The sequence below is a fragment of the Euphorbia lathyris genome, chromosome 2, assembly GCF_963576675.1.
Source record: "Euphorbia lathyris chromosome 2, ddEupLath1.1, whole genome shotgun sequence".
NCBI lineage: Eukaryota > Viridiplantae > Streptophyta > Magnoliopsida > Malpighiales > Euphorbiaceae > Euphorbia > Euphorbia lathyris.
This window is the reverse complement of record NC_088911.1, coordinates 111,637,552-111,662,430: the sequence shown is the minus strand read 5'-3', so window position 1 is coordinate 111,662,430 and position 24,879 is coordinate 111,637,552. Positions and strand designations below refer to the sequence as shown.

General features: G+C 35.4%; 3 protein-coding genes across 4 annotated transcripts; 1 reads left to right on the top strand and 2 right to left on the bottom strand.

Annotated features, from left to right (window-relative positions):
* The first annotated feature begins 10,488 nt into the window (after positions 1–10,488).
* LOC136219457 (uncharacterized) lies at positions 10,489–13,012 on the top strand. The gene is made up of 4 exons (XM_066006870.1): positions 10,489–10,796; positions 11,879–11,949; positions 12,374–12,509; positions 12,728–13,012. Exons 1-4 carry the CDS (start codon positions 10,640–10,642, stop codon positions 12,802–12,804), a joined length of 441 nt encoding a protein of 146 aa, XP_065862942.1. The 5' UTR covers positions 10,489–10,639; the 3' UTR covers positions 12,805–13,012.
* Positions 13,013–17,581: 4,569 nt separating this feature from the next.
* On the bottom strand, positions 17,582–19,466 carry LOC136219456 (short-chain dehydrogenase TIC 32, chloroplastic-like). 2 transcript variants are annotated; one of them, XM_066006868.1, is made up of 8 exons: positions 19,350–19,466; positions 19,021–19,251; positions 18,811–18,890; positions 18,486–18,639; positions 18,263–18,341; positions 18,071–18,155; positions 17,948–17,997; positions 17,582–17,874 (listed from the first exon to the last, which is right to left on the bottom strand). In XM_066006868.1, the coding sequence occupies exons 1-8, from the start codon at positions 19,457–19,459 to the stop codon at positions 17,710–17,712; spliced, it is 954 nt and encodes a 317-aa protein (XP_065862940.1). In that variant the 5' UTR covers positions 19,460–19,466; the 3' UTR covers positions 17,582–17,709. The 2 variants fall into 2 exon arrangements, with proteins under 2 accessions (XP_065862940.1, XP_065862941.1); XM_066006869.1 differs by having other exon boundaries at positions 18,083–18,155.
* Positions 19,467–20,859: 1,393 nt separating this feature from the next.
* Positions 20,860–24,644, bottom strand: LOC136219455 (short-chain dehydrogenase TIC 32, chloroplastic-like). Its single transcript, XM_066006867.1, has 8 exons — positions 24,251–24,644; positions 23,070–23,301; positions 22,819–22,898; positions 22,516–22,669; positions 22,303–22,381; positions 22,058–22,142; positions 21,943–21,989; positions 20,860–21,860 (listed from the first exon to the last, which is right to left on the bottom strand). Exons 1-8 carry the CDS (start codon positions 24,354–24,356, stop codon positions 21,696–21,698), a joined length of 948 nt encoding a protein of 315 aa, XP_065862939.1. The 5' UTR covers positions 24,357–24,644; the 3' UTR covers positions 20,860–21,695.
* Positions 24,645–24,879: the final 235 nt, after the last annotated feature.

Below are 24,879 nucleotides of genomic sequence, written 5' to 3'. Positions count from 1 at the left end.
TCAATTATTTCTCAAATTGAACCAATTTATCAACGTTAGGGGGTAAAATTGCTCCTGACTTCCAACATTAGGGGTAAAATTGCACCATTTTAGACGTTAGGGGTAAAATTGCTCCTGGTCCAAAACGTTAGGGATATTTTTGCACCTTAACCCATTCTAGAATACTAATTAACCTAAGTATCTAGAGAATTCTAAAAATTGGTGATGAATATTTTTAAATACTCCCCGCAACACCAATTTTTAGTACTCCGTATTTTTAGTCATTCGAAGTTGCTTTTTTCAAATATTCTTTTGTATTCAACTCCTTATTTGAAGATGTTTCTTCATATATCACAGACTCCTCTATTATAGCTTATTCGATCAATGCTCCATAATCGTACTTAGGATTTGGTTTATTTTGACTTGTTGACCTTCACATTTGTGATTGATGCTCCTCTTTCATGCTTATGGCAAGCTTAGGTTTTTCCATCCTGTTGGGACCGCAACACTACTCCTTGTTGGTCTCCCTCAACCCACGCCACCTTGATGTATGATTACAATATCTCTTCATTTTTCGTTATTGGTTCTCTAATCAATATTGGCAAGCTTTTTCTAGCTTAACCAATTCTCTCAAACTCTTGACTAGAGCTTCCAACAACACCACCTCCTTGATGATTCCTTCTTGGCGAACCTTTGTTGGTTGTAAGCATCTTGCTTATATTTCCTCGATGTAACGACTCCACCTTTAGCTATGTTCACCTTGTGCTCCACTTTCTCCTCTAGCTTCTGCACCTTAGGTGACGACCCTTTTGACGGACCTATTGACTTAGGCTCCACCTTCATCTTCGGTGGCGATGTCTCAGAAAATTTTGATTTTCACGTCTGACTTTCCTCCTTAGTGGCAGTATCTCAGTCATTACTTGTTGTTTACAATTTACCTCTTCCTTAGGTGGTAATATCTTAGTAATTCCTTTACGCTTCATCTCTCCCTTGGCTTGTAGCATTTCACACGAAGCTAGTGGCTCTTTTTGAAAATCTGTCTTGTCCTTTTCTCCATTTGAAGGCTCCTCAAGTGGTTTCTCATCGCCACTCTGATCTTCAATCATCAGTACAAAGTTGAGAAGTTGAAGGCATCCTAATTGCCTTATTAGCTCCTCCTCATTTTGCTTTCTAGTAGCACGTGCTTGCTCTTTCTTTCCATCTGCTATATATGATGTGACTGAATCATATATCGCCGGATTTAGCATGGGACTTGAATCTTGAAAATCTTATTCGTCTTCGCTTTCTTTCTTGAGTGTGTGTGGAAGTAATGATGTTTCCTTATACTTTCTTGTACTAATAATCTCGTGCATAATGATCTCTTTTGCCGCAAACATAGTACTGATTGTTTTTTCGTCAATACGTCTTCTCATCTTCTTCATATGGTTGTGAATGTGGTAAGCCCCCTTGTTGCCAACTCCCTCCTTGTGGAGTTTGCTGTCAGCCTTGTTGTTTGAATTTTCCGCCATTTCTTGATCTCGCGGTGTCTGGATGTTATTCTTATTACTAAAAGGTGCTTTATCTTCATCATTAACTGAGACTTTAGACATTTGTTTATTTAGAGCCTCTTGATTAGCCAAAATAATTTCTAATTCATTTAAATTTGGCTCGTTAGCCCATCCACTAGTTGTTGTGACAAGCACATTAAATTCGGGACGCAATTATTCTCGTTTCAGTAATTTTATTTTCAGGATCCAATTTTGATGTTTCTTTACATAAAGTTTTAACTTTACTAAAGTATGGACTCACCGTCATGTCGTTTTGCGAGACTGGCAGTAACTCATTCTTGTGTTGTTGGAGCTTGACATTGTTTGTTCTTGCAAATACTTTGACAAGAGTGTCTCATCTTTCTTTAGGGGTTTTGACATCCTTGATACGTTGTAGCAAATCATCCTCTATCGAAATTGATAAAACATATATTGCTTTGCCACACTTGACCTTCCACTTTTTAAGGTCATTTTGTTCCGTCGGAAGTATTGTGTCATTACCTCCAACAGTCTCCTATAAATCTTAACCGAGCAGATAAAATTGCATACGAGTACTCCAAGTACAATAAATATTATTATTGAGTTTTTCCAGACTGTTTACCGAGGTAGACATGTCAGCCATGATGACTTGATTATCTCCTTTAATCAACCAAATATGGTTGGTCATAGAATAATTTTCATAGTCCCGGACTGCACGCTAGGAATACCTCGTACCACCACGATCTCGGATCGTGAACTCCTAGCACTTAGTAACCGATCCCCGGCCGTCTACTCGTACTCGACTATTAGTCCCCAACCGCTTACTCGTACTTAACTATCGGTCTCTGACCGTCTGCTTACACTCAACCACGTACCGATCCTTAACCGCTCATTTTGACTTGATTGTCGGTCCCTGACGACCTGACTTTGATACCACTTATTAAATATGGAAGACTTAAATTAAATAAACTTCAACTCACTCCCACACAAGCTGACTACACACTCATTTATAGACACATATTTTACACACCTTATTTGTTGTATATATTACAAAACGACTAATTTCTATATATAGTGCATTAGATGGTGGATCAATTATTAATAGCTGCATATTTTTGTGGATTACAATGACTGGGAAGTCCTAGAATTTAATACACATATTGAAAATGGAACTATAGTAAATTCTATTAATATATTCTAGAATGGGAAAATTACAAAACTAGGTCAAATGGGAGGCCCATTTACATATTTAACCCATTTACTCAACCTACTACATATCTAGACTGATTTTGTGTGACTTTCCCATAATACCCTCAATATTTACGCGCGTCTGTCTCCCTCCCGTCTGACTTCGTAGATTCGATATTATGCGAAGCCTGCGAAGCTAATGTTTGAGTTTACTTGATGAATTTAATTAGCATATGCGAAGCCTGCGAAGCTAATGTTTGGTTTAGTTGATGAATTTAATTAGCATATGCGAAGCCTGGATGTATTTTGAAGCTAATTCACGAAGTGGTATGTAACAAAAAATGCCAAACAACAACGGATTATAACATTAAAATCATAACATTATCAAAATTTACAACAAGATTGCCACAATAAACTCCTAACAAATCACTTCATTATACATAGACTCCTACTCAATACCGATGGATGGATGTTTCTCACGATACAGAACAAGATTGCCACAATAAACTCCTAATAAATCACTTCATTATACATAGACTCCTATTCACCACCGATGGATGGATGTCTCACGATACATAGGCTACTATTCACCACAGGGATGGATGTATCCCACGGTGTAAGCTCTCATTCACGACCGATGGTTGGAAGTCCAGACGTTTTTTAATGGATGTCTCTCATGGCACCCTAACACGCCGGCTTCCAGGAATGAATATTATGTATTCAACCACCTTTAGAAAAATTTAATTGTGTTGGTCAGAAAAAAGGAAGATTTGGCTTCGCGAAATGATGATTCGCTAAGTATGCGAACGTAAATGTGCAAGGAAGAGGGTGATTTTACTTAGCGAAACAATGATTTTGCGACGTCTGCGATGAGGAATGTGACGCTCTGACTTCGCGAAACGACGATTTCGCGGAGTCTGCGAGAGAAATTTATCGAATTACCTTGCAAACTTCGCGTAATCATCATTTCGCGAAGTGAAATCGATAAATTTCTCCCCGCAGACTTCGTGAAAACCGCATATGCTAAGTGGATGTATGGGGAAAACGCAGAAAAAACAGTATATACTTATATTTTTCGATGAACCCAATATGATAAACTGGGAAAAATGATGAAAATAACATAGAATCACCATTTCCTCGAACGAGCAGGAAATGGAAGATGAAGAACCATGGCTTCGTTTTCTATGATTAGGAAGTTGCAGAATCAAGAGATGAAGAGAGGAAGAAGAGAAATACATTGTGATTTGGAGAAATGGTACAGATTCCGTGCAATTTAAAGGAAGATAGGAAGATCAAAAGTCTTGAAATCATTAATAAAGGAGCTGCCACCGTTTCGCGCAACCAAGGAGGAGAGGGGAGAGACCGTTCGCGTTTGGGGAAGTGGGAAGGTTAAGGGTATTATGGAAAAGTCACACAAAATCAGTCTAGATATGTAGTAGGTTGAGTAAATGGGTTAAATATGTAAATGGGCCTCCCATTTGACCTAGTTTTGTAATTTTCCCTTCTAGAATACTAATTAACCTATGTAAAGTATGTAAAAGATTCTAAAAAATCGTTATCATATACGTGATCATCATTGTCATATCCATTGTAATCGTTATCATATCCATGATCATCGTTATCACATCCATTATCATATCCTTGATCATCCCCGTTCACTACATTCTCATACCCACAATTATGATCCAATGTAATATCGTCTAGCCCAAGAGGAGATTGGGTATATGGATTCATGACATGTTTTGCCGGAGCACGAGTCTCAATTGCTATGTTGGGAACATAAGAACTTATTCTGGTTGCCTCTACTTCAGCAACATTTTGTGGCCATACTTCAACAATAATTGGTCGTCTTACTTCGGCAACAATTGGTCGTCTTACTTCCGCAACACTTGTTCGCGGTGTCATAGAAACATATAATGGCATCACATCGGGTTTATTCCATCGACAAAACTCAACGAATCCAGCAATATCACTGTCATCCACTATGTCTGTTAATCTTCCAAAAAGTTTATTTGGACCGTATGTTGTGTGGATTGCCATTTGTATGTCAAAACAGTTTGCATCAACGTTCAATGAAGCGTGAATTCTATCTCTCAAATTTTGATAATCAGTTGGCGTTGAAAAATGGAGCACCTTCGATTGACCACCAACGTATATCATTGTGTCCATGGGCCCCTCTTTTTTCCATTCTCCATCCCACGAAAGCATACACAAACAAGTATTCGGGGTGGACATATTTCTGCATTATCATAAAAACAGAAGTACATTATATATTATTTGTAAATTAACGAAGAAAGCTACCGAAACATATCATGGTATACACATTTCAAACTATAAGATCCGTCGATATACGTCGATATAACATATATATCGATACCTATCGACACATATCGACACATAAGACTAACTCCTCTGTCGATATCTGTCATATATCTACGATGCATTCTCGTGATAGCTGTCAATATTGATCATATATCGACAGATATCGACGGAAGATCAAGAGACATTTTTCTAGAATGATCTGTTAATGAGCATTAAATGCACTTAATGATTACTTTGACTTTCACTCTTTTTCGAATATCACTCTATCAATTAAATATGAGTCTTGTCTGTTGAGATTCCCTATGAACATTACGGTTCTTTCTCCTATAAATTTATGCTTTGTCTGTTCATAGTTTATTCATTCTAGTAAACTCTTAAACACTCTAGAGCCAAAAATGGAAGCGCCACCTCCACCACCTCCTCTGCCTGAATTCGAAGCACTAATAGCTTCATTCAGCGATTCGTTCCGTGAAGGGGACACAGACGAAATAATCCGCTTCATGAGGGGCATGGCGAACACCATGTCTTTCGCTGCAGATGCCATGACTGACCATCTGGAGTTAGTTAAGGAAAAAAATAGGCGGCTGAAGAGGATAATTAGGCGCCTCAAAATGCAGTTGGAGAAGTCCAAGATGGACTACGCTGACGCCCTTTTGGGTCCTGAGTATCTAAATGTTTAGTTTATGTTTTTTTTTTTGTTTTTAATGTTTATGTACTTTTGTTATTATGTGTTTTGTGTTTGTGTCTCTTTTGTTTATGTGTTTTGTGTTTGTCTCTTATGTTTTATGCACTTTTTTATTGTGTTTTTGTTCGTTTTTTGATGTTTTATGTACTTTTTTCTTTATTATAATATAAAAATATTGTTCTTATCTATGTTTTATGTGTTTTGTGTTTGAATCTTATGATTTAGAATAGAAAATCACATTTAACCGAGGTCGATATATGTCGATATTCATCAGCTATCGACGCAGATATGTCTGTCGATATTCATAAGATATCGACAGATATCGACCCTTTCGGGAAAAAATCGCAGAGTGATGTTCCAAACCAAATGCATCTTCCTACAACAATGTCACTGTTTTTAGGGATTCGCACGACCAGGAATAACATGAAAAGGCAACATCAACAATATACATTGGGTTTTAGAGAAACAAAATGCTACATCTTAACCATGAATGGACGAAACTTTAAATATTATAAATAAATGAAAAACTTACATGATTGTATAAAATCTTGAAGCACAAACTGTGGGTTGGATTGATTATTGTTCGTAGTCTGTAATTTGATTTGTTCTTTAGAGAGAAAGAGAGAGCGCGCGCGCGAGAAAAAGAGAAAGAGGGGAGAAGACAACGTTATAATAAGGTTAGAGAGGATGTGTTAATTTTGGTGAGTTTTTCAAAAGGAGTTAGAAAAGAAAACTAACCCCTTAATAGGTGCTAGTTTTGTAATTATCCCTTTTTTTATATTAAGTAAATATATAGACGTGCATTGAAAATGTTATAACTCTGCTTGGCAAATAGCTGTTAGCCGATAGCGGATTACATTTTTTTATAGCAGATTACATTAACTGTTAGCTAATTACCTTTTTGGTTAGCAGATTTGACTAACTGATTGTGTAAACTTTTTTTGGTAAAACTTAGATGACTGCTAATAATTGTTTGTGTAAAATGACAAATAAAAACATGATAGAACCTTTATTTGGAGTTAAATGATAGTAATTATGGGTAAAAATGTCATTCAAAATAGATAGCACAATAAGCTAATTGAAAAAGCTCAAAAAAACCAGTTTTTTTCGGAATTAGCTTTTTAGACGCTATAAGCTCTTTCAAACCTTTTTTTACCAAACAGTACTGTTAAAGGTTTGACTAGTCAAAACCTCTAATTTTATCCCAAAAAACGCTTTACCAAACATAACCTATATATATAATACATAAGTGTTGCTAGCTTATTCACAAAACATATATTTTATTAATTAATAAAAATCACTTCTATTATTTCTTAACACTAACCAATATCTCTCGTATATTTAATATACATCAATATTCACATTGACCTTAATAACCAAGTGAATTTGTTCATTCACTGTTAGATCTAAACTTATTAAATGTAAACCGCATGCTGCTTCGAATCTCCACCTTAGGATTCTAATAATCCTAGATCTAACGGTGAATAATTAAATATTACATACCCATTAAGATCCATGTGATGAAAACCGTATTTATATATATCTCCCTTTCAATTTATCCATACACATTAAATAGTTAGTTGAGTGGCACTAAATTTTGTGTCATCACCAACTTGATTGTTGTGGGAATGCATCAGATGCCCATGTGCAAATCATATCAAAGAAGGTTTCAAGAAGTTGTCTTTCATTTTTATATTTTTCAAGTAGAAGAGGTACTTTTTTTTTTTACAAGTAGCAAGCCTCCTTCTATTCCTCCTGTTCAAATTTCTTTTTGAGTTAGTTTTCCTCCTATTATCAAGTCAATTCTGATTATGTATATAACCAATTTTTTTACGGGTAAATTACAAAACTGGTCCAATTTTGAGATCTATTTACATATTTAGATTCATTACAACACCCATTACAACACCCTTTACATATCTAACTATTTCAATATGAACTTTTCCAAAATACTCTTTATATATAACTCTTAGTCATTTCTTTTTTCTCTTCATTCATTCTTTCTTTTTTATGAACTCGTTGGTATCCTTGTACAAATTCATCTACAATTACTCAATGTTTCTTTGGCGAATTTCTTTTTAATTGCATGATTATATGCAGTACATAAAGTTCCTCTAATTCTTCCAAGTTGCTTGCTTTTATTATTCAAAAACATAATATGCTTAATCAGTGGAAATTATAATCTAACTTGATTTGTTTTCTACTTTTTATTTTTTATTTTAGGGTGAATAATTTATTAGTCCCTATTTTTTCACATAACATACTGTTTAGTCCTCCTATTTTGAAAAACACATTATAAGATCTTAAATAAGAGGACTAAATAGTGTGTTATGTGAAAAAATGGGGACTAATAAATTATTTACCCTTTATTTTATGACCTTGTTGTTTTTCCAAATTCAGGAACCATTCTAAAAGCTACAATTTAATTAAATCTTTATCTTGAGGTTTTTATTGATCAGTAGTGTCACGTAAATATTGAAATGATTAAATGAATTTATTCATTAACCGTTAGATTTAAGTTTATTAAATCTAATTTGTTTATCCGCCCTTAAATTTAATAAGTGATGACCAAATTCATTCAAAGTCAATGTAAACATTATTATTTTATTGATATACCAAATGAGATCCACTTCATTTCTATGATATACCCTTTATCTTTATCTTTAAGCTAAACAATCTATAATTGCGAGAGAATAATTTGGAATAAAGAAAAAAATATATAGATCACATATACAGGAATCACATTATATACCTTTTATCTTTAAGCTAAACTACACCAGAGATAATAGTGATGAGTGTACCGGAGTCGGAACGGTTCTCTGTAAGTTCCGACGAGTAGATCAATAATGATAATGATAATGTATAGAGAAAGATGATCCTTCCTCTATATTTGAGTCATTTATATAGGATTTGGTCCTCCATTCTAAAATCTGTAAAGTCTATGGTCTTTAGTTACCTTATTAGTTAGGGCTCAAAGGATGGTTCGATTTGGTCTCACAAATTAGGATTGCTTGGTTTTTAGCCCTGGGTCATGTTAGCCACTAGATAGATTCTAAGCGTATGATATTGAACCCGACGCCCAAATGTCTTATCCTATATAAAATTGTAAAACTGATTTTTCTTTTAAATTTCTAATAAACTTTAGGATTAATTAAAACTATGTGGTTTTACAATTTCGCAGATGCATTCTTGTGTTTTTTTTTTTTTTTTTTTTTTTGCAAAATCAAACATTTTTCTCTAACATCATTAAAATTTAGAGTATTTTCAGCATTTTTTTTTCACTCTTTGACTTTGAAAAACCAAAATTCATATTAAAATTCATTTCTTTCTTTTTCTCATTACGGGTGTTTGTTATTTGATGGAAATAGAGATAGAGATATGAATATAGATAAATGTTAGAATAAAAATAAAGGGTTAAGGTGCAAAAATACCCCTAACGTTTTGGGCTAGGAGCAATTTTACCCCTAACGTCTAAAATGGTGCAATTTTACCCCTAACGTTGGAAGCCAAGAGCAATTTTACCCCTAACGTTGATAAATTGGATCAATTTTAGACACTATTATAAAACACATAAATTTTTATTCATTATTCTGCACCAATTCCATAACAATTCGTTCTAAAAAAAAGAATTTCATGTTTTTTATAATTTAATAATAGAATTTGAGATTAATATTTATAAATTCGGTAGATTTTTTGAATTTTTTTGTCTAATCCGTACAAAAAGACAGTATATTTTTTTATTTTTTTCACATCCTAACAAATGTTTGTGATTTGTTACTGATAAAATGACACATGTATGAAGTGTAGATAACAAGATTCATGACCGAGAAGACAGTTTGATGAATTATTTCTCAAATTGACCCAATTTATTAACGTTAGGGGTAAAATTGCTCTTGGTTTCCAACGTTAGGGGTAAAATTGCACCATTTTAGACGTCAGGGGTAAAATTGCTCCTAACCCAAAACGTTAGGGGTATTTTTGCACCTTAACCCAAAAATAAATAATAAATGGTTGATATAAGAATAAAAATAATACAATTGAGAATTACTATTTCTATATATGTTGGATAGGAAGAGAAATAAAATAATATATTTTTACTGTATTATCCATACTTAAATTACATAACAATTTTGGTTAGAGATAAATGAACTTTTTCATGGTATTAAAATTATTTCACTCCTTTATACCACTCTTTTGTTATACGATTTGAGGATAAGACTATCATCCGTCCCTTATCTTTAAAACAAAGATAAGATATAAAAGCCTTACATTTTTTACCGTGTTAAAAAACAAAGCCGCGTGGACCGTTTATGTGCTTAAAATCGAGAATCCATTCTGACTGTCTCCGATTAGTTTCTCTTGGTATTTTTTAGTTCTCTAAGCGTTTTTTAATCGCCTAAGCCACATGGACGTCGTCTAAATATCAATGAAGAAAAGTGTTTATTATTATTATTATTATTATTATTATTTTATTTATTATAATTTATTTGGAATATTATCTTGTAATTATTTATAAATTGTGTTTATTATTTTCAGATATTTTAGTTTAATTAAGTTTTTCGTTGTTTTCATGATAGATAGATTTTAGTGAATTATATTAGTTGAAAGGTCAATGTTGGTATATTTTTTAAAATATATATTATAAATATTCATATTTTTTTTATTAAATTATTTTAAATTATTAATTTTAGATAATACCAATTAATTTCTGAATTAATCCTCGAAAACGTTCTATTTGCCAAATTAGCACCTAAACTTTTTTTTCCCTTCCGTACCCACCCCATTTATGCGGTTACCAAACACCCTCCTAACCCAAAAAATGGCCTAGGATGAAAAAGAGGTCAACACAGTGAAGACTGAAAAATGCTCTGTCGATGGAGTTGAAACTGCGGAAGATGAACAACTCCTTTTAAAACCATCGGCGCAAGCTTGTGAATGTCGACGATCCTCAATTAATGAAATGGAGATACAAGCGTGGAGGATGAGATTATCGTTCAAAAACGCCACGATAGTTCTAACAATACTAAACCTCATCACTGCCCTTTTCTTGCTCCAGGGCTTTTTCTCCTCTGCCTTTTCTCGCAGCACTGGAACCTCATCTAATCAATTCAATTCAGGCAATTCTCGCTCCCTCTCTTTGAATATTAATACTCAAATGGGATTTCTGTGATCTTTCTTGTCATACTCACATTATTGGGGTATTTAGATTATGGGTTTTGCTTGAATCGAATACAAAGTACTTTCCTTTGGATGATTTCATTGTCTATGAACTAATGAGCCAATTATTCTCTTACAGTTAACTCTGACCCGTTTTCTGATATCTGCCTAATTTGATTGTGATTATTTTGATCTGAAGTTCATTCTTTTTTATATGCTCGTTCATGCGTTTTGAAATTCAATTGACGAATTTGGCACCGACTTGTTAAGATCTGATTTTGTTAAGTCTCCCTTGTATGGGGAAAATATTGGGTAGTTTTATGATTGGGTTGATTAATTGAAGAATGAGATGATTTTCACTTTTTAATTCATTGAATCATTTCCTTGATTAAAAAATGAAATCCTTTTGTTCTGCTTTAAACCTGATTTGTTTACTCTTCTGTAAACTTGTGTATAGTCATTTTATACTTTATATGATTGATTAAGATTTTCACAATTTAATGTGGAGATCAAAGCATATCAGTTATTTAATCAGCATAGCAGTGATAAGTAGTTCACAAGACTTTCTTTCTTTCAACTTGGTGATCCCTTCAGAAGTAGTTCAGCATAACATTTTTAATGCTTGATACATTTGTTAATGAACTTCTGTATTTGTGATCATAGTCTTACACAAGTTAATTAAGTGAACGACAGTATATTATCATTAAGTTTACAAAAGAGTTGTATCGTTTCTTGATTGAGAACATGTCCATGAGCATTGATTTGGTCAAATTAACCCTTTTGGTGAGCATTAGTTTTACTTGATTCACAACTTCGAAAATGCCTTTTTCAAGATATAGTTTTTCTTGTATAGGTAAAAGCATCTGGAATCATATGGAACTAAATGTCAATAAGGTGTGACATAATGCTTAGAGGTGGTCGTTATGTGCAACATTGGACTTATTTATCATATTTGTTGGTTCGTTGTCAAGTTTATCAATGTTTGTGTCACTCAATGAGCAATGGCATGTAATTGACTGTGTTTGAACAAAATGAAATGCAGTTCAGCAAAGCTACATCAAGGAGTCTGAAGAGATACGCCTTGCAATGCAACCATGGGAACTCATAAAAAGAGTATGCCAATGGCTTGAAACTTGTAAACATGCTTTTGTATGCGTGAGTGTCTTAATCGTTTTTGGGGAATTGCAGATTTATCCCTAATGTATGAAATGGTGAAATTTATACCAAGTTCAATTACCCCTGCCTATTAGAAAATTTGAACGGACTATGTTTGTTCAAATAACGGTAAACCAGTCTGTTTAAATTTTTTGTTCGATAGGGGTAAAATTGATCTTTCTTAGAAATGTTAGGGATAAAAAAATTCCCATTTCGTACGTCTACACTTCCCCAAAATCGTAGAGGAAAATTTGGACCTTAACCCTCTTATATATATATATATATTTGTAAACAATATAACCAGTGGAAGTGGTGCAAGTTCGTAGGTTTTTTTTTTTTCCTGGTTCCATGAAGGAGTTTTAGCTCTATAAACTATTTGCAGGTGAAAGAAATTGAGCAAGAAGCAGTTGCAGAACCCGAGACAGTCCAACAGAAAGAAATCAAGCAAACTGCTGCTGTTGATCTTTCTAAAAGGTTAAAGGATTTCCGGTCTATTAATGATGGAAGCAGCTTGAAAGGTAATCCTCCTCCTGATTCTCTCACTTTGCTAGTGAAATTTCTAAAAATGAACCTTAGCAACACTGAGATTGTGCAGTTATGTAATTAGTTGATATTCATAGATTCTCATGTAACTCATAAATGCACTCTTGCCATTCAGCTGTGAGATCTTCTTTTGAATATTGCATTTTGCTAATCGTATGATGATCATAGTGACTAACGTTAACGAATTCCTCAGCTCTTGAAGAATGGCGCAAAAGGAAGATGGAGAGAGCTAGACTACGAGAACTGGAGAAAAATGGAACAGGGACTTGATCATCTTCCGTAAGATTTTTCCAGGTTCTATGTCAACACTGAACCATCTACAACATCAATTTATCTCATAATGTACACATGTATATATGCTTACCGTGATTTTATGAAGAAAAAGAACAGAGCTGATTCCGCCATATTTATGTTTTTGTATGGCAAACTTGGTTCTCGTGTATTACCAGTTACTGATAATAATGTCTTTGTTTTAGCAGCTGGAACTGGTCAAAGTAGATTTATTATTTGATGAACAGCAACCAACAACTTCCACTTATTTAGTACAATAATAACAAACCAACACCTTAGGAGACAGAATCTGAAAAATTAAAGCTCCATACACAGGTTTAATGTAGTTTTCCGACGATCAGTGGGTGCTCAAGCCCTATCTCGACCCCCTAAATCCGTCCATACTTAGTTGGAATTGGTCAATTTGAAGCTGAAACCCCATAGTTTGTTCCCCAATTCAGAATCTGTAGCAAGAGAACTTGGTTTTGCTAGGTTAGTGTCTGCAAAATACTGGCCGCTTACCCCCTTAACCTGTGGATGCAATGCTACATAACATGTAGTTGCTGCTCCCTGCCATCATTAATCAACTCATTTCACGACATCAACAGGAACTGATAGAAAACTTGTTCGATTAATAATGTACCTGTTGGTGGTTCTTTAGCAAAAAGAAATTGCTCAATAGAGACAAAAAGCCTGCATCAAGCCAAAGATATTTAGAATCAATAGCATAATCCAAGGGAGTTATAACCTAAACTAATTAAATTACCATAAAGAGTACTATGATGGCGTGCAAGATTTGTCGCAATCGCTCCAGAATGAACTGAATTAGCAGTTATATCCACTCCATCTTCCTGTTCAGAAATTCAAACATCAATTATCCTATCTTTTCAACTAGGCTAAGTGGATTTTTGCAAATCTGAAGCTAAAGATACTAGTAATTGTTGAGCTGTATACTTACCTTGACCCCTCTTGCGAGCTCATTAGCATGTAAAATGTTAGCCAGCTTTGACTGTCCATAAGCAAGAAATTTGTTATATCTGTAAAACATCACGAGGCCATATGACGAAGCACTGAGAACTGCTAACTATTATGCATTTGAGATTATACAAATACACCTTGTCCGCAATAGTTTGTCAATATATCACATAGATATGGCTCACAAGTTCAGTAGAAAGTTACCCTGATTGGTCATTGATTTTATCAAAACAAATTCCTTCACGATATACAAGGTGGTGACCAATTGATGATACATTAACAATTCCCCCCTCTTGATTGCTTTCCCGTGCTGTGTTTTTCATGGTCTCCGGCAAAAGGTCAGTCAGCAGAAAATGTCCTATTAGATTATGAAATTCCATAAGAGTCTACCTCCACTTATATAAATATAGAAAAGCTCGAGAACAACACTTGCAACCTCAAGACTGAGTAGACCATTTTCAGAATTTAGCTCTTCAACTTAATTTTGTAATGAAAAAATGTAGTCAAACTTCATGAAGTTATAAGAGAAACACACCCCTCACCTACATGGTTCGTCGCAAATTGTAATTCTATATTGTCTTTGGAAAGCGTGAAAGGAGGTATCGCGACGGCTGCATTGTTACTTAGTTTGAAACAAAGAAAAGTAAGTTCATTTCTCACAAATCAAGTTCAAGAGACTTGTAAATAGGGTGCACATTAGACAAGAATAATCACAGCAACATGAACATTGATATGAACATATGCAAGACTTATTAAGTTGAGTTTCTTACATAAGAATATTTAGCGGACGACCGGATGAAATATATTCAGATGCAAATTTCCTAACGGATGCCATTGAGCTGCATAACTTCAACTTTGGCAGAAGGGTTTTCTTTGAGTATTGTTTCTTTGATTTGGAGATGTTTGGGAGAAAGAGGAATCGAATGGTTGACGACGTTCTTTAACAAAATTTGGAGAAACAATAAGATGCCATCAGAATGGAGGAAAAGTATCTTAATCCTTTTGTATAAGAACAAAGGCGATGTCCAAGATTGTGCCAACTATCGGAGAATCAAATTAATGAGTCACACTATGAAACTTTGGGAGCGAGTGATCGAACAAAGGCTAAGGAGGACGGTGAAGATCTCGGAAAACCAGTTTGGCTTTATGCCGGTAAGATCAACTATGGAAGCCATCCATCTAATGAGACAATTAATGGAGCACTATCGAAATAAGAAGAAAGACTTGCATATGGTTTTCATTGACTTGGAGAAAACATATTATAAGGTACCAATGGAAGTACTTTGGTGATCCTTGATAAGGAAAGACATTTCGCGGAAATATATTGACATCATAAAGGACATGTATGAGGGAGCATGCACGAGTGTACGTACTAGTGCTGGGAAGACTGAAGAGTTTCCTATTACGATTGGAGTGCATCAAAGTTCCGCACTAAGCCCATTTCTTTTTGCCATCGTTATGGATGAACTAACAAGTTCACTTCAAGATGGTATACCATGGTGCATGCTGTTTGCAAATGATATTGTGTTGGTTGATGAGACGAAAGAAGGAGTGGAGAGGAAGTTGGAACTATGGAGACAAACTCTAGAATCTAGAGGCTTTAAGTTGAGCCGAAGTAAGACAAAATATTTGGAGTGTAAGTTTAGCGGCCATAGGAGTAGGGAGGCAGGGACAATCACCCTAGATTGGAGAGTTGTTCAGGCCTCGGATTGCTTCCGGTATTTAGGATCTATTATCCAAACAGATGGAGAAGTAGATGGAGATGTTGCTCATAGGATTAAAGCTGGTTGGTCGAAGTGGAAGAGTGCTACGGGTTTCCTTTGTGACCCCGGCATGCCTAATAGATTGAAGGAAAAATTCTATCGGACAGCAATTAGACCAGCATTGTTATATGGTACGGAGTGTTGGGCAGTGAAACACTGCCACATCCATAAGATGTCGGTGGCGGAGATGCGTATGTTGAGATGGATGTGTGGTCATACGAGAAAGGATCAGGTGAGTAATGAAATAATTAGGACAAAAGTAGGAGTCACATCTATTGAGAATAAAATGAGAGAAAACCGACTAAGGTGGTTTGGCCATGTGAGACGTAGAGCGCTTGATGCGCCAGTTAGGAGAACCGAAGAGTGGCAAAGGGATGTAGTGGTGAGGGGTAGGGGAAGACCTAAGCAAACTTGGAGGAGGGTGATCGAGAGTGATATGAGTTTACTGGGAATTGAGGAAAATATGGTAGTGGATAGGACGGCGTGGAGGGAGCGAATTTGTGTCGCTCACACGACTTGATTTCACGGTTTTATATGATGGTTCATGTTAGCTGATCCCGAATCATTCGGGACTAAGGCTTTGTTGTTGTTGTATTGTTTCTTTGATTTTTGTACCAGCTTCTACATTCCTTACTGCCATTACAACATACACACCTCTCACTGCAAGAACTCTTGCTGTCTCCACTCCAATTCCACTTGATGCTCCTGAAGTTACACCCAATAAAAGATTCACAAAAAAAAAACTAGATTCAATTGAAGTAATAGATGCTGAAGACAATTCTGAAGAAATGAAGGAGCTAAAGCAGACCAGTGACTATGGTTTTGAGGGCAGTTCCATCAATCCCTTGAGTAACTTGTTCGGCAGTAGAACGTGCTGAAAACCCAGATGGTCCTTTCCACCCAAAAGTCCACATTTTAAAGATTCTGATAACTCTTAATCAAACCTCAGCTCTACCAAATATGATATGAAATGAACAGGCCACAACCTCTCTTATTGACTTTGGAGTTATGATCGATCTATATTCAATTATTAATTATCTTTTTTTCTCGTTGCTTACATGTGCTGCCAGCTAATTTTTACTTTTGTTACACACCTGGGGCTTGTAAAGTCTGATTCTATATTATATTATGAAACAAGAGTTTAATATATACATTTGACTGAAACTCTATCAGCAGGAAACCCTAATTAAAAACAGGTAATATCTAGCTAAGAGATAAATATAGAGTGTAATTGTCAGAGTAGAATTCTGAGATGTAGATATGTACTAACAGCCCCCCTCAAATCAATGTCGATGTCGCATCTGAAGACGATCCCGAAGAAGTGCAAAGTGAGTGCTCGAGAGATGCTTGGTCAGAGTGTGCCAGGAGATAAGACTGGGGCCAAGATAAACACATAAGGCACCTCTTGAGCGACGATCATCCGGACACCCACACCAATCGATGTCAGAGTATCAATGTATGGCACAAATCAGTTTAGATGAAAAAATAATGCCATGATCACTAGTGCCATGAAGGTATAGAAGAACACATTTAACTCCTTTCCAATGTTCGACTATGGGACAGTGGGACAGTGTAGGAATTGACAAAGCTTTGTTGATGGAGAAGGCAATATCTGGACGAGTTAATCTCAGGTACTGAAGTGCTCCAACGGCACTGCCGTACTCATCCAAATGGAAGTGGAGTGCCGAGAAAAATGGAACAGGGACTTGATCATCTTCCATAGATAAGACGTTTCCAGGGCTATGTGAACACCGAACCATCTACAACATCAATTTATCTCATAATGTACACATGTATATATGGCTACCTTGATTTTATGAAGAAAAAGAAAAGAGCTGATTCCGCCGTATTTATCTTTATGGTTTTGTATTGTGAACTTGGTTCTTGTGTATTACCAAATACTGATAATAATAATATACCTTTGTTTTAGTTTAGCAGCTGGAACTGGTCAAAGTAGATTTGTTATTTGATGAACAGCAACCAACAACTTCCACTTATTTAATACAATAATAACAAATCAATATCTCAGGGAACAGAATCTGAAAGATGAGCTAAGAATAAAACTGAATTAAAGCTTCATACGGAGTTTTCCAACGACCTATGGGTGTTCAAGCCCTCTCTCGACCTCCTAAATCCTTCCCTGCTTAGCTAGTTGGAATTGGTCTAGCTAATTGGGAAAGGTCAATTTGAAGCTGAAATCCCATAGTTTGTTCCCCAATTCAGAATTCGTAGCAAGAGAACTTGGTTTTGCTAGGTTACTGTCCGCAAAATATTGGCCGGTTACCCCTTTAACCTGTGGATGTAATGCTACATAACATGTAGTTGCTGCTCCCTGCTATCATTAATAAACTCACTTCACTGCATCAACAGAAATTAATTGAAAACTTGTTCGATTAATGATGTACCTGTTGGTGGTTCTTTAGCAAAAAGAAATTGCTCAATAGAGACACAAAGCCTGCATCAAGCCAAATATATTTAGAATCAACAACATATTCCAAGGGAGGTATAACCTCAATGAATTAAATTACCATAAAGAGTACTATGATGGCGTGCAAGATTTGTCGCAATCCCTCCGGGATGAAGTGAATTAGCAGTTATATCCACTCCATCTTCCTGTTCAGAAATTCAAACATCAACTATCGTATCTTTTCAACGAGGCTTGGTGGATTTCTGCAATTCTGAAGCTAATGAAACTAGTAATTGTTGAGCTGTATATGTACCTTGAGGCGTCTTGCCAGCTCATTAGCATGTAAAATGTTAGCCAGCTTTGACTGTCCATAAGCAATATATTTGTTATATCTGTAAAACATCACAAGGCCATATGAAGAAGCACTGAACTGCTAACCATTATGCCTTTGAGATTATACAAATAAAACCTTGTCCGCAATAATTTGTCAATAGATTACATAGATATGGCTCACAAGAAGTTCAGTAGAAAGTTACACTGATTGGTCATTGATTTTATCAAAACGAATTCCTTCACGATATACAACGTGGTGACCAATTGATGATACATTAAAAATTCTCCCCTCTTGATTGCTTTCCCGTGCTGTGTTTTTCATAATCTCCAGCAAAAGGTCCGTCAGCAGAAAATGTCCTGTTAGATTATGAAATTTCATAAGAGTTTCCCTCCACTTATATAAATGTAAACGCTTGCAGCCTCAAGACTTGGGAGACCATTTTCAGAATTTAGCTCTTCAACTTAATTTTGTAATGAGAAAATGTAATAAAAAACTTCATGAAGTTATAAGAGAAACACACCCCATACCTACATGGTTCGTCGCAAATTGTAGTTCTATATTGTCTTCGGAAAGCGTGAAAGGAGGTATCACGACGGCTGCGTTGTTACTTGGTTTGAATTTGGAACAAAGAAAAGTAAGTTCATTTCCCACAAATAAAAAGACTTGTAAATAGGGTGCACATTGGACAACAGTCACCCCAAAATCAACTAGAAAGCATATTTAGTTGAGTTTCTTACATAAGAATATTTAGTGGAAGACCGGATGAAATATATTGAGATGCAAATTTTCTAATGGATGCCATAGAGCTGAGATCTATCTGCATAACTTCAAGTTTGGCAGAAGGGTTTTCTTTGAGTATTGTTTGTTTGATTTTTGTAGCAGCTTCTACATTCCTTACTGCCATTACAACATACACACCTCTCATTGCAAGAACTCTTGCTGTCTCCACTCCAATCCCACTTGATGCTCTTGAATTTGCACCCAATAAAAGATTCACAAAAAAAACTAGATCCAATTGAAGTAATAGATGCTGAAGACAATTCTGAAGAAATGAAGGAGCAAAAGCAGACCAATGACTATGGCTGTGAGGGCAGTTCCATCAATCCCTTGAGTAACTTGTTCAGCAGTAGAACGTGCTGAAAACCCAGATGGCCCTTTCCACCCAAAAATCCACATTTTTATGATTCTGATAGCTCTTAATCAAACCTCAACTCTACCAAATATGATATATACGGAATGAAGAATTGTAACCCACAGCCTCTCTTTTGAACTTTGGAGTTATGATCGTTATATATTCAATTATTAATTATCTTTTTTTTCTTTGCTTATATGTGCTGCCAGCTAATTTCTGCTTTGTTATACAGGTGGGGGCTAAAACCCCTGGGCAGATTAGAGCCACACAAATCAACGAATAGTAATTTTTGGATAGTCAAGTCACAATCGTAATGATTCGAGAAACCCCATCCAATCTGCTACACGATTACCCTCTAGAAACACATGATCAATGAGCCAATAATACTGATGTCTCATCGGTGTCACTTCCTTGACCAACAGCACTACCACTTTGAAAATCCAGTCAGTTCTTTGATGCATCCTGATGCTGTAGAAAACGATCATGTCGTTCTTCTTAATGCATCCATTCAATTATTTGATTATATTGAAATAAAGTAAAATGTACCTATTTACTTTTTGAATAGGTACATTTCCATTCTAATTAAGGGATGGATCACTTAAAAGACCTCAAAACGAATCATGAACTTTTTTTGATATAAACTACAAATTAATAGCATAATATAAACCAAAAAAAAGATTGGCTTTAATGGTTAAGGGCTTTAAGAATCAAGTACAACAAATGTTATCAATAACTACAAAAGTTAGCTCCGAAAATTAATTCTGTAGCTGTTAACCTTTTTTTTGCTTCTGTAAGTATATCTTTGTAGTAGTACGTAATCCATTAGCTTACAATCTTTTAATTAGATAAAAATGTTGTAGCTAATTGATTATTTAGTTACAAATTTTACTTTTTTTTTTTGTTACAATTAGGTAAGGGTAGTCCACTTCCAAAGTCACGACAAACCACAAACCTCGATGATGATTTAAAGTGGAGTGGTCGACCATCCAAGGAAGAACCAAATTTGGTTTGGTAGATAAGCAAACACACCTACAAAAACACCATCATCTATCTATGTTTAATTACTGGATCGCTCCCAAAGGGTAAATAGTCATTATAATAAGTTTTCTACATAATGTCTAAATTTACATATTGCATAAACCATAGAATTATATTCGCAAACACTTTTAAACTACGGAACTGTCTTTGCAAATCGATAAAACCACATGGTTTATTTTATATTTTATCTTTAATTTATATATATGAATATATTATATAATAGAAATTAGTGATATATAACAGAGGTAGTAGATTGCTGATGTCTATGAGGGAGAACCTGAAAAAAGAAAAAAAAAAGTCATAGATGGACAGGTAATTGGCACACCGATTGGAGTCCTAACATTTCTCGAACTGGGCGGTGCCTTTGAGGCTCAATTTTCTCCCCATCATCACGGTCTCCAGAGTCATGTCTAGGCTCCTCCCTTCGCCACCTCTCTGGCTCATCTTCTGGGACTTTCTGGTGTCAAATCTCTATAGTGGTCACCTTGAAGCTTGAAGCCTGAGCACGGGCCTATTGCAGATCATTACTTTGCCTCCTGATGCATGGACTATGGTCGACGTCCAGCAAACCCGTTCGATGCTTAAGTTAACAAAGGTTGAAGGGTGGTTAAAGATAATAGAAATATTATTAACTATGTAGTATTCACATACCTCTTGTGGAATACACATGGTTTCTATTTACATTGCCTTCGTAATCCTCAAACTATGCTCTAATGACTTATCGGATATGTGTCAATCTTCGGTTAGATTTGAAACTCTAATGACTTATCGGATATGTGTCAATCTTCGGTTAGATCTGCAACCTTCAAATTGAGCGAAATAGAAAAAACTTTTGGAAAGATTAAAGAAAGAATCTCTTCTTCCTCGAAAAAAATTCATTAAAAATAATTCTGAACCTAATCTTTTAAGAAAAGCGCTTGTGTTTATGAGCCAAAGTTTTAACACACGAAAATCCAAGTGTATTTTATGCCCTACAAACTCTTTTTTTGGTAGCTGCAACTGATTGGTCAAAGTAGTACAATTTGATGAACAGGAAGCAACAATTTCAACTTATTTTGTACAATAAACTAACAAACCATGAGCATGGAAAGTAGATGTGGAATTTTTGTTGCCTGATCACCAGAATACACAAACCAACAGGAAAGGCCAATCTACAACACACAACAATACCCGGAAAGGCCAATCTATAACACACAACAATACCCTTAAACAAGAGGTTGCTGATACAGGAAATTACTTTGGCTAGTTGGGATTGATCAGTCTGAGGCTGAAATCCCATAGTTTCTTCCCCAATTCTGCATCTGTAGCAACTTTATCTGGTTTAGCTAGGTTACTGTCCATAAAGTACTGACCACTTATCCCCTTAACTTGTGGATGCAATGCTACGTAACATGTAGTTGCTGCTCCCTGCCACCATTAATCAACTCATTTCAATGTATCAACATAAATTATTTGGAATATTTGTTCGAATTAATGTCGCCGAACATACCTGCTGGTGGTTCTTTAGCACATATTTGCAAAATATAGACACAAAGCCTGCGTCAAGCCAAAGATATTTAGAATCAAGAACGTAATCCTACGGAGTTAAGACCTCAGATAATTACCATCAAGAATACTGTCATGGCGTGCAATATTTGTCGCAATTGCTCCAGGATGAAGTGAATTAGCAGTTATATTCACTCCATCTTCCTGTTAATAAAAACATCTACCTATCAACCATCCAAGGAACAACCAAACTTTGATTTGGTAGGTAAGCAAAAACACCACGTTTAGAAATTCAAACATCAATTGTCATATCTTTTAAATGAGACTTGACAATTTCTGCAAATCTGAAGCTAATGAGCTGTACCTTGAGGCGTCTTGCAAGCTCATTAGCATGCAAAATATTAGCCAGCTTTGATTGTCCATAAGCAAGAAATTTTTTATATCTGTAAAACATCACAAGGCCATGTTAAGAAGCACTGAGAATTTATGAGCATTATGCATTTGAGATTATACAAGTACACCTTGTATGCAGTAGATTACATAGATATGACTGACAAGAAGTTGAGCAGAAAGTTACCCTGATTGGTCATTGATTTTATCAAAACGAATTCCTTCCTGATATCCATGGCGGTGACCTACTGACGATACAATAACGATTCTCCCCTCGTGATTGCTTTCCTGTGCTGTGTTTTTCATGGTCTCCAGCAAAAGGTCCGTCAACAGAAAATGTCCTGTTAGATTATGAAATTCCATAAGAGTTTCCCTCCACTTATGTAAATGTAGAAAAGCTTGAGAACAACACTTGCAGCCTCAAGACTTAGGAGACCATTTTCAGAATTAGCTATTCAACTTCATTTTGTAATAGAAAAGCACCACTCACCTACATGGTTCGTCGCAAATTGTAATTCTATATTGTCTTCGGAAAGCGTGAAAGGAGGTATGGCGACGGCTGCATTGTTACTTGGTTTTGAAACAAAGAAAAGTAAGTTCATTTCTCACAAATCAAGTTCAAGAGACTTGTAAATTGGATGCACATTAGACAAGAACAATCACCACAAAATCAACAAGAAAACATTAATATAATCACAGGAACATGAACATATGCAAGACTTATCAAGTTCAGTTTCTTACATAAGAATATTTAGCGGACGACCCGATGAAATATATTCAGATGCAAATTTCCTAACGGATGCCATTGAGCTGAGATCTATCTGCATAACTTCAACTTTGGCAGAAGGGTTTTCTTTGAGTATTGTTTCTTTGATTTTTGTACCAGCTTCTACATTCCTTACTGCCATTATCACATACACACCTCTCAGTGCAAGAACTCTTGCTGTCTCAGCTCCAATCCCACTTGATGCTCCTGAATTTAGGATTCAAAATAACAATTAGATTCAATTGAAGTAATAAATGTTGAGAATGACTCCAATTCTAAAGAAATTTAAAGGATTTGAAGTCAAAAACTCATTTCAGATGGAACAATTGTATTATGGGAAAACACACACGGACATAGAAGAAACTCAACAGGACCACAAAAATATGAAGAAACAATTTCTGCAATGTTGATAGGACTAGCATGTCGAGCTAGCTCAAAGTGCTAGCAAGGCAGTGTCTTGTTCCTACCTATGTTGCATGGAAACGGAAACGGAAACTGAAACTGATACCTGGAAATGTTATTTCTAAAAAATATAGCTAGGGAAACGGTAATGGAAACCGAAATGGACACGAAACGCGGAAATGTTAATGAAAAAGAGTTTCCGTGCACAGAGCTTCCTACTACCATGCCAAGCAGCTTGGCGAGAAGGACTTACAGGCAGATTAGGTTTTTCCCCCTTTTTTCTGAAGTCTTTTATAATAGTATAGGATTGAATTTAGCTCGTGATTTAAGCCTATAAAAGGGATTCTAAAGCGTGCTTAAGGTATGAGAAGAAATTGTATGAGCATTAGTAGGATTTTGGAGAGATAAAAAAGTTAGAAAGAGATCTTGAACATTCAAAGGGGTTTTAGATTTGGCATGTGTTCTTTAATCTTGTAATCTTGAACTACAGACATAATATATTTCTTCTCTAGGCAAAATTAACCGAATCAAGTACATATTATCTAATATTGAATTAGCTTACAATTTACTTTCCCCATATTATATAACCAATGATCCAATTCCTAACTATAAAAAAAACTGATTTTGACATTTCCCCAAAAACTGAAATCAGCAGTGACTGTTTACATAAAGATTAAGAGGAACAAAACTCGAGTCAACCACTTCTAATTTGCTCTATAACAAAAGCTGAAAGTAGAAAAGAAGAAATTAAGACCTGTGACTATGGCGGTGAGAGCAGTTCCATCAATCCCTTGAGTAACTTGTTCAGCGGTGGAAGTTGCTGAAAACCCAGATGCCCCTTTCCACCCAAAAATCCACATTTTTTAGATTCTGATAACTCTTAACAAAACCTCTTCCAAATATGATTTGGAATCAAGAATTTAAACCTCTTTCAACTGGCCACAGCCAGCCTCTGTTGTTTGACCTTGGAGTTAATCTTTTTGTCTTGTGATGAATATTAAATTATTAATTATTTGTTTGTTTCTTTGCTTATATCAACTCCTTGATTTCTGATGCATCAATTCAATATTATAGCATTAGATTTTACTTTCTAATTAAATTTATATTCTAATTATATGGGGACTGCAGAAATATATAGCATGCCAAGTTTGTGAAACACAGAGATTTCATAGGTTTGGTAAAGTTTGTGAATCACAAATAATAAAATATAAACTATAAATTGTTTTACTTTTCTTTGTTTCAAAACCAAGTAACAATTTGAGAAAAAAGAATATGAGAGTTTGGACTAGTTTAATATTTAAACCTTTTCAGTTTCCAGAAGTTTGATGTGTGGGTTTTACAAATATGGGAATTTTGACTAGTTTAATATTCTAATCTTTCATT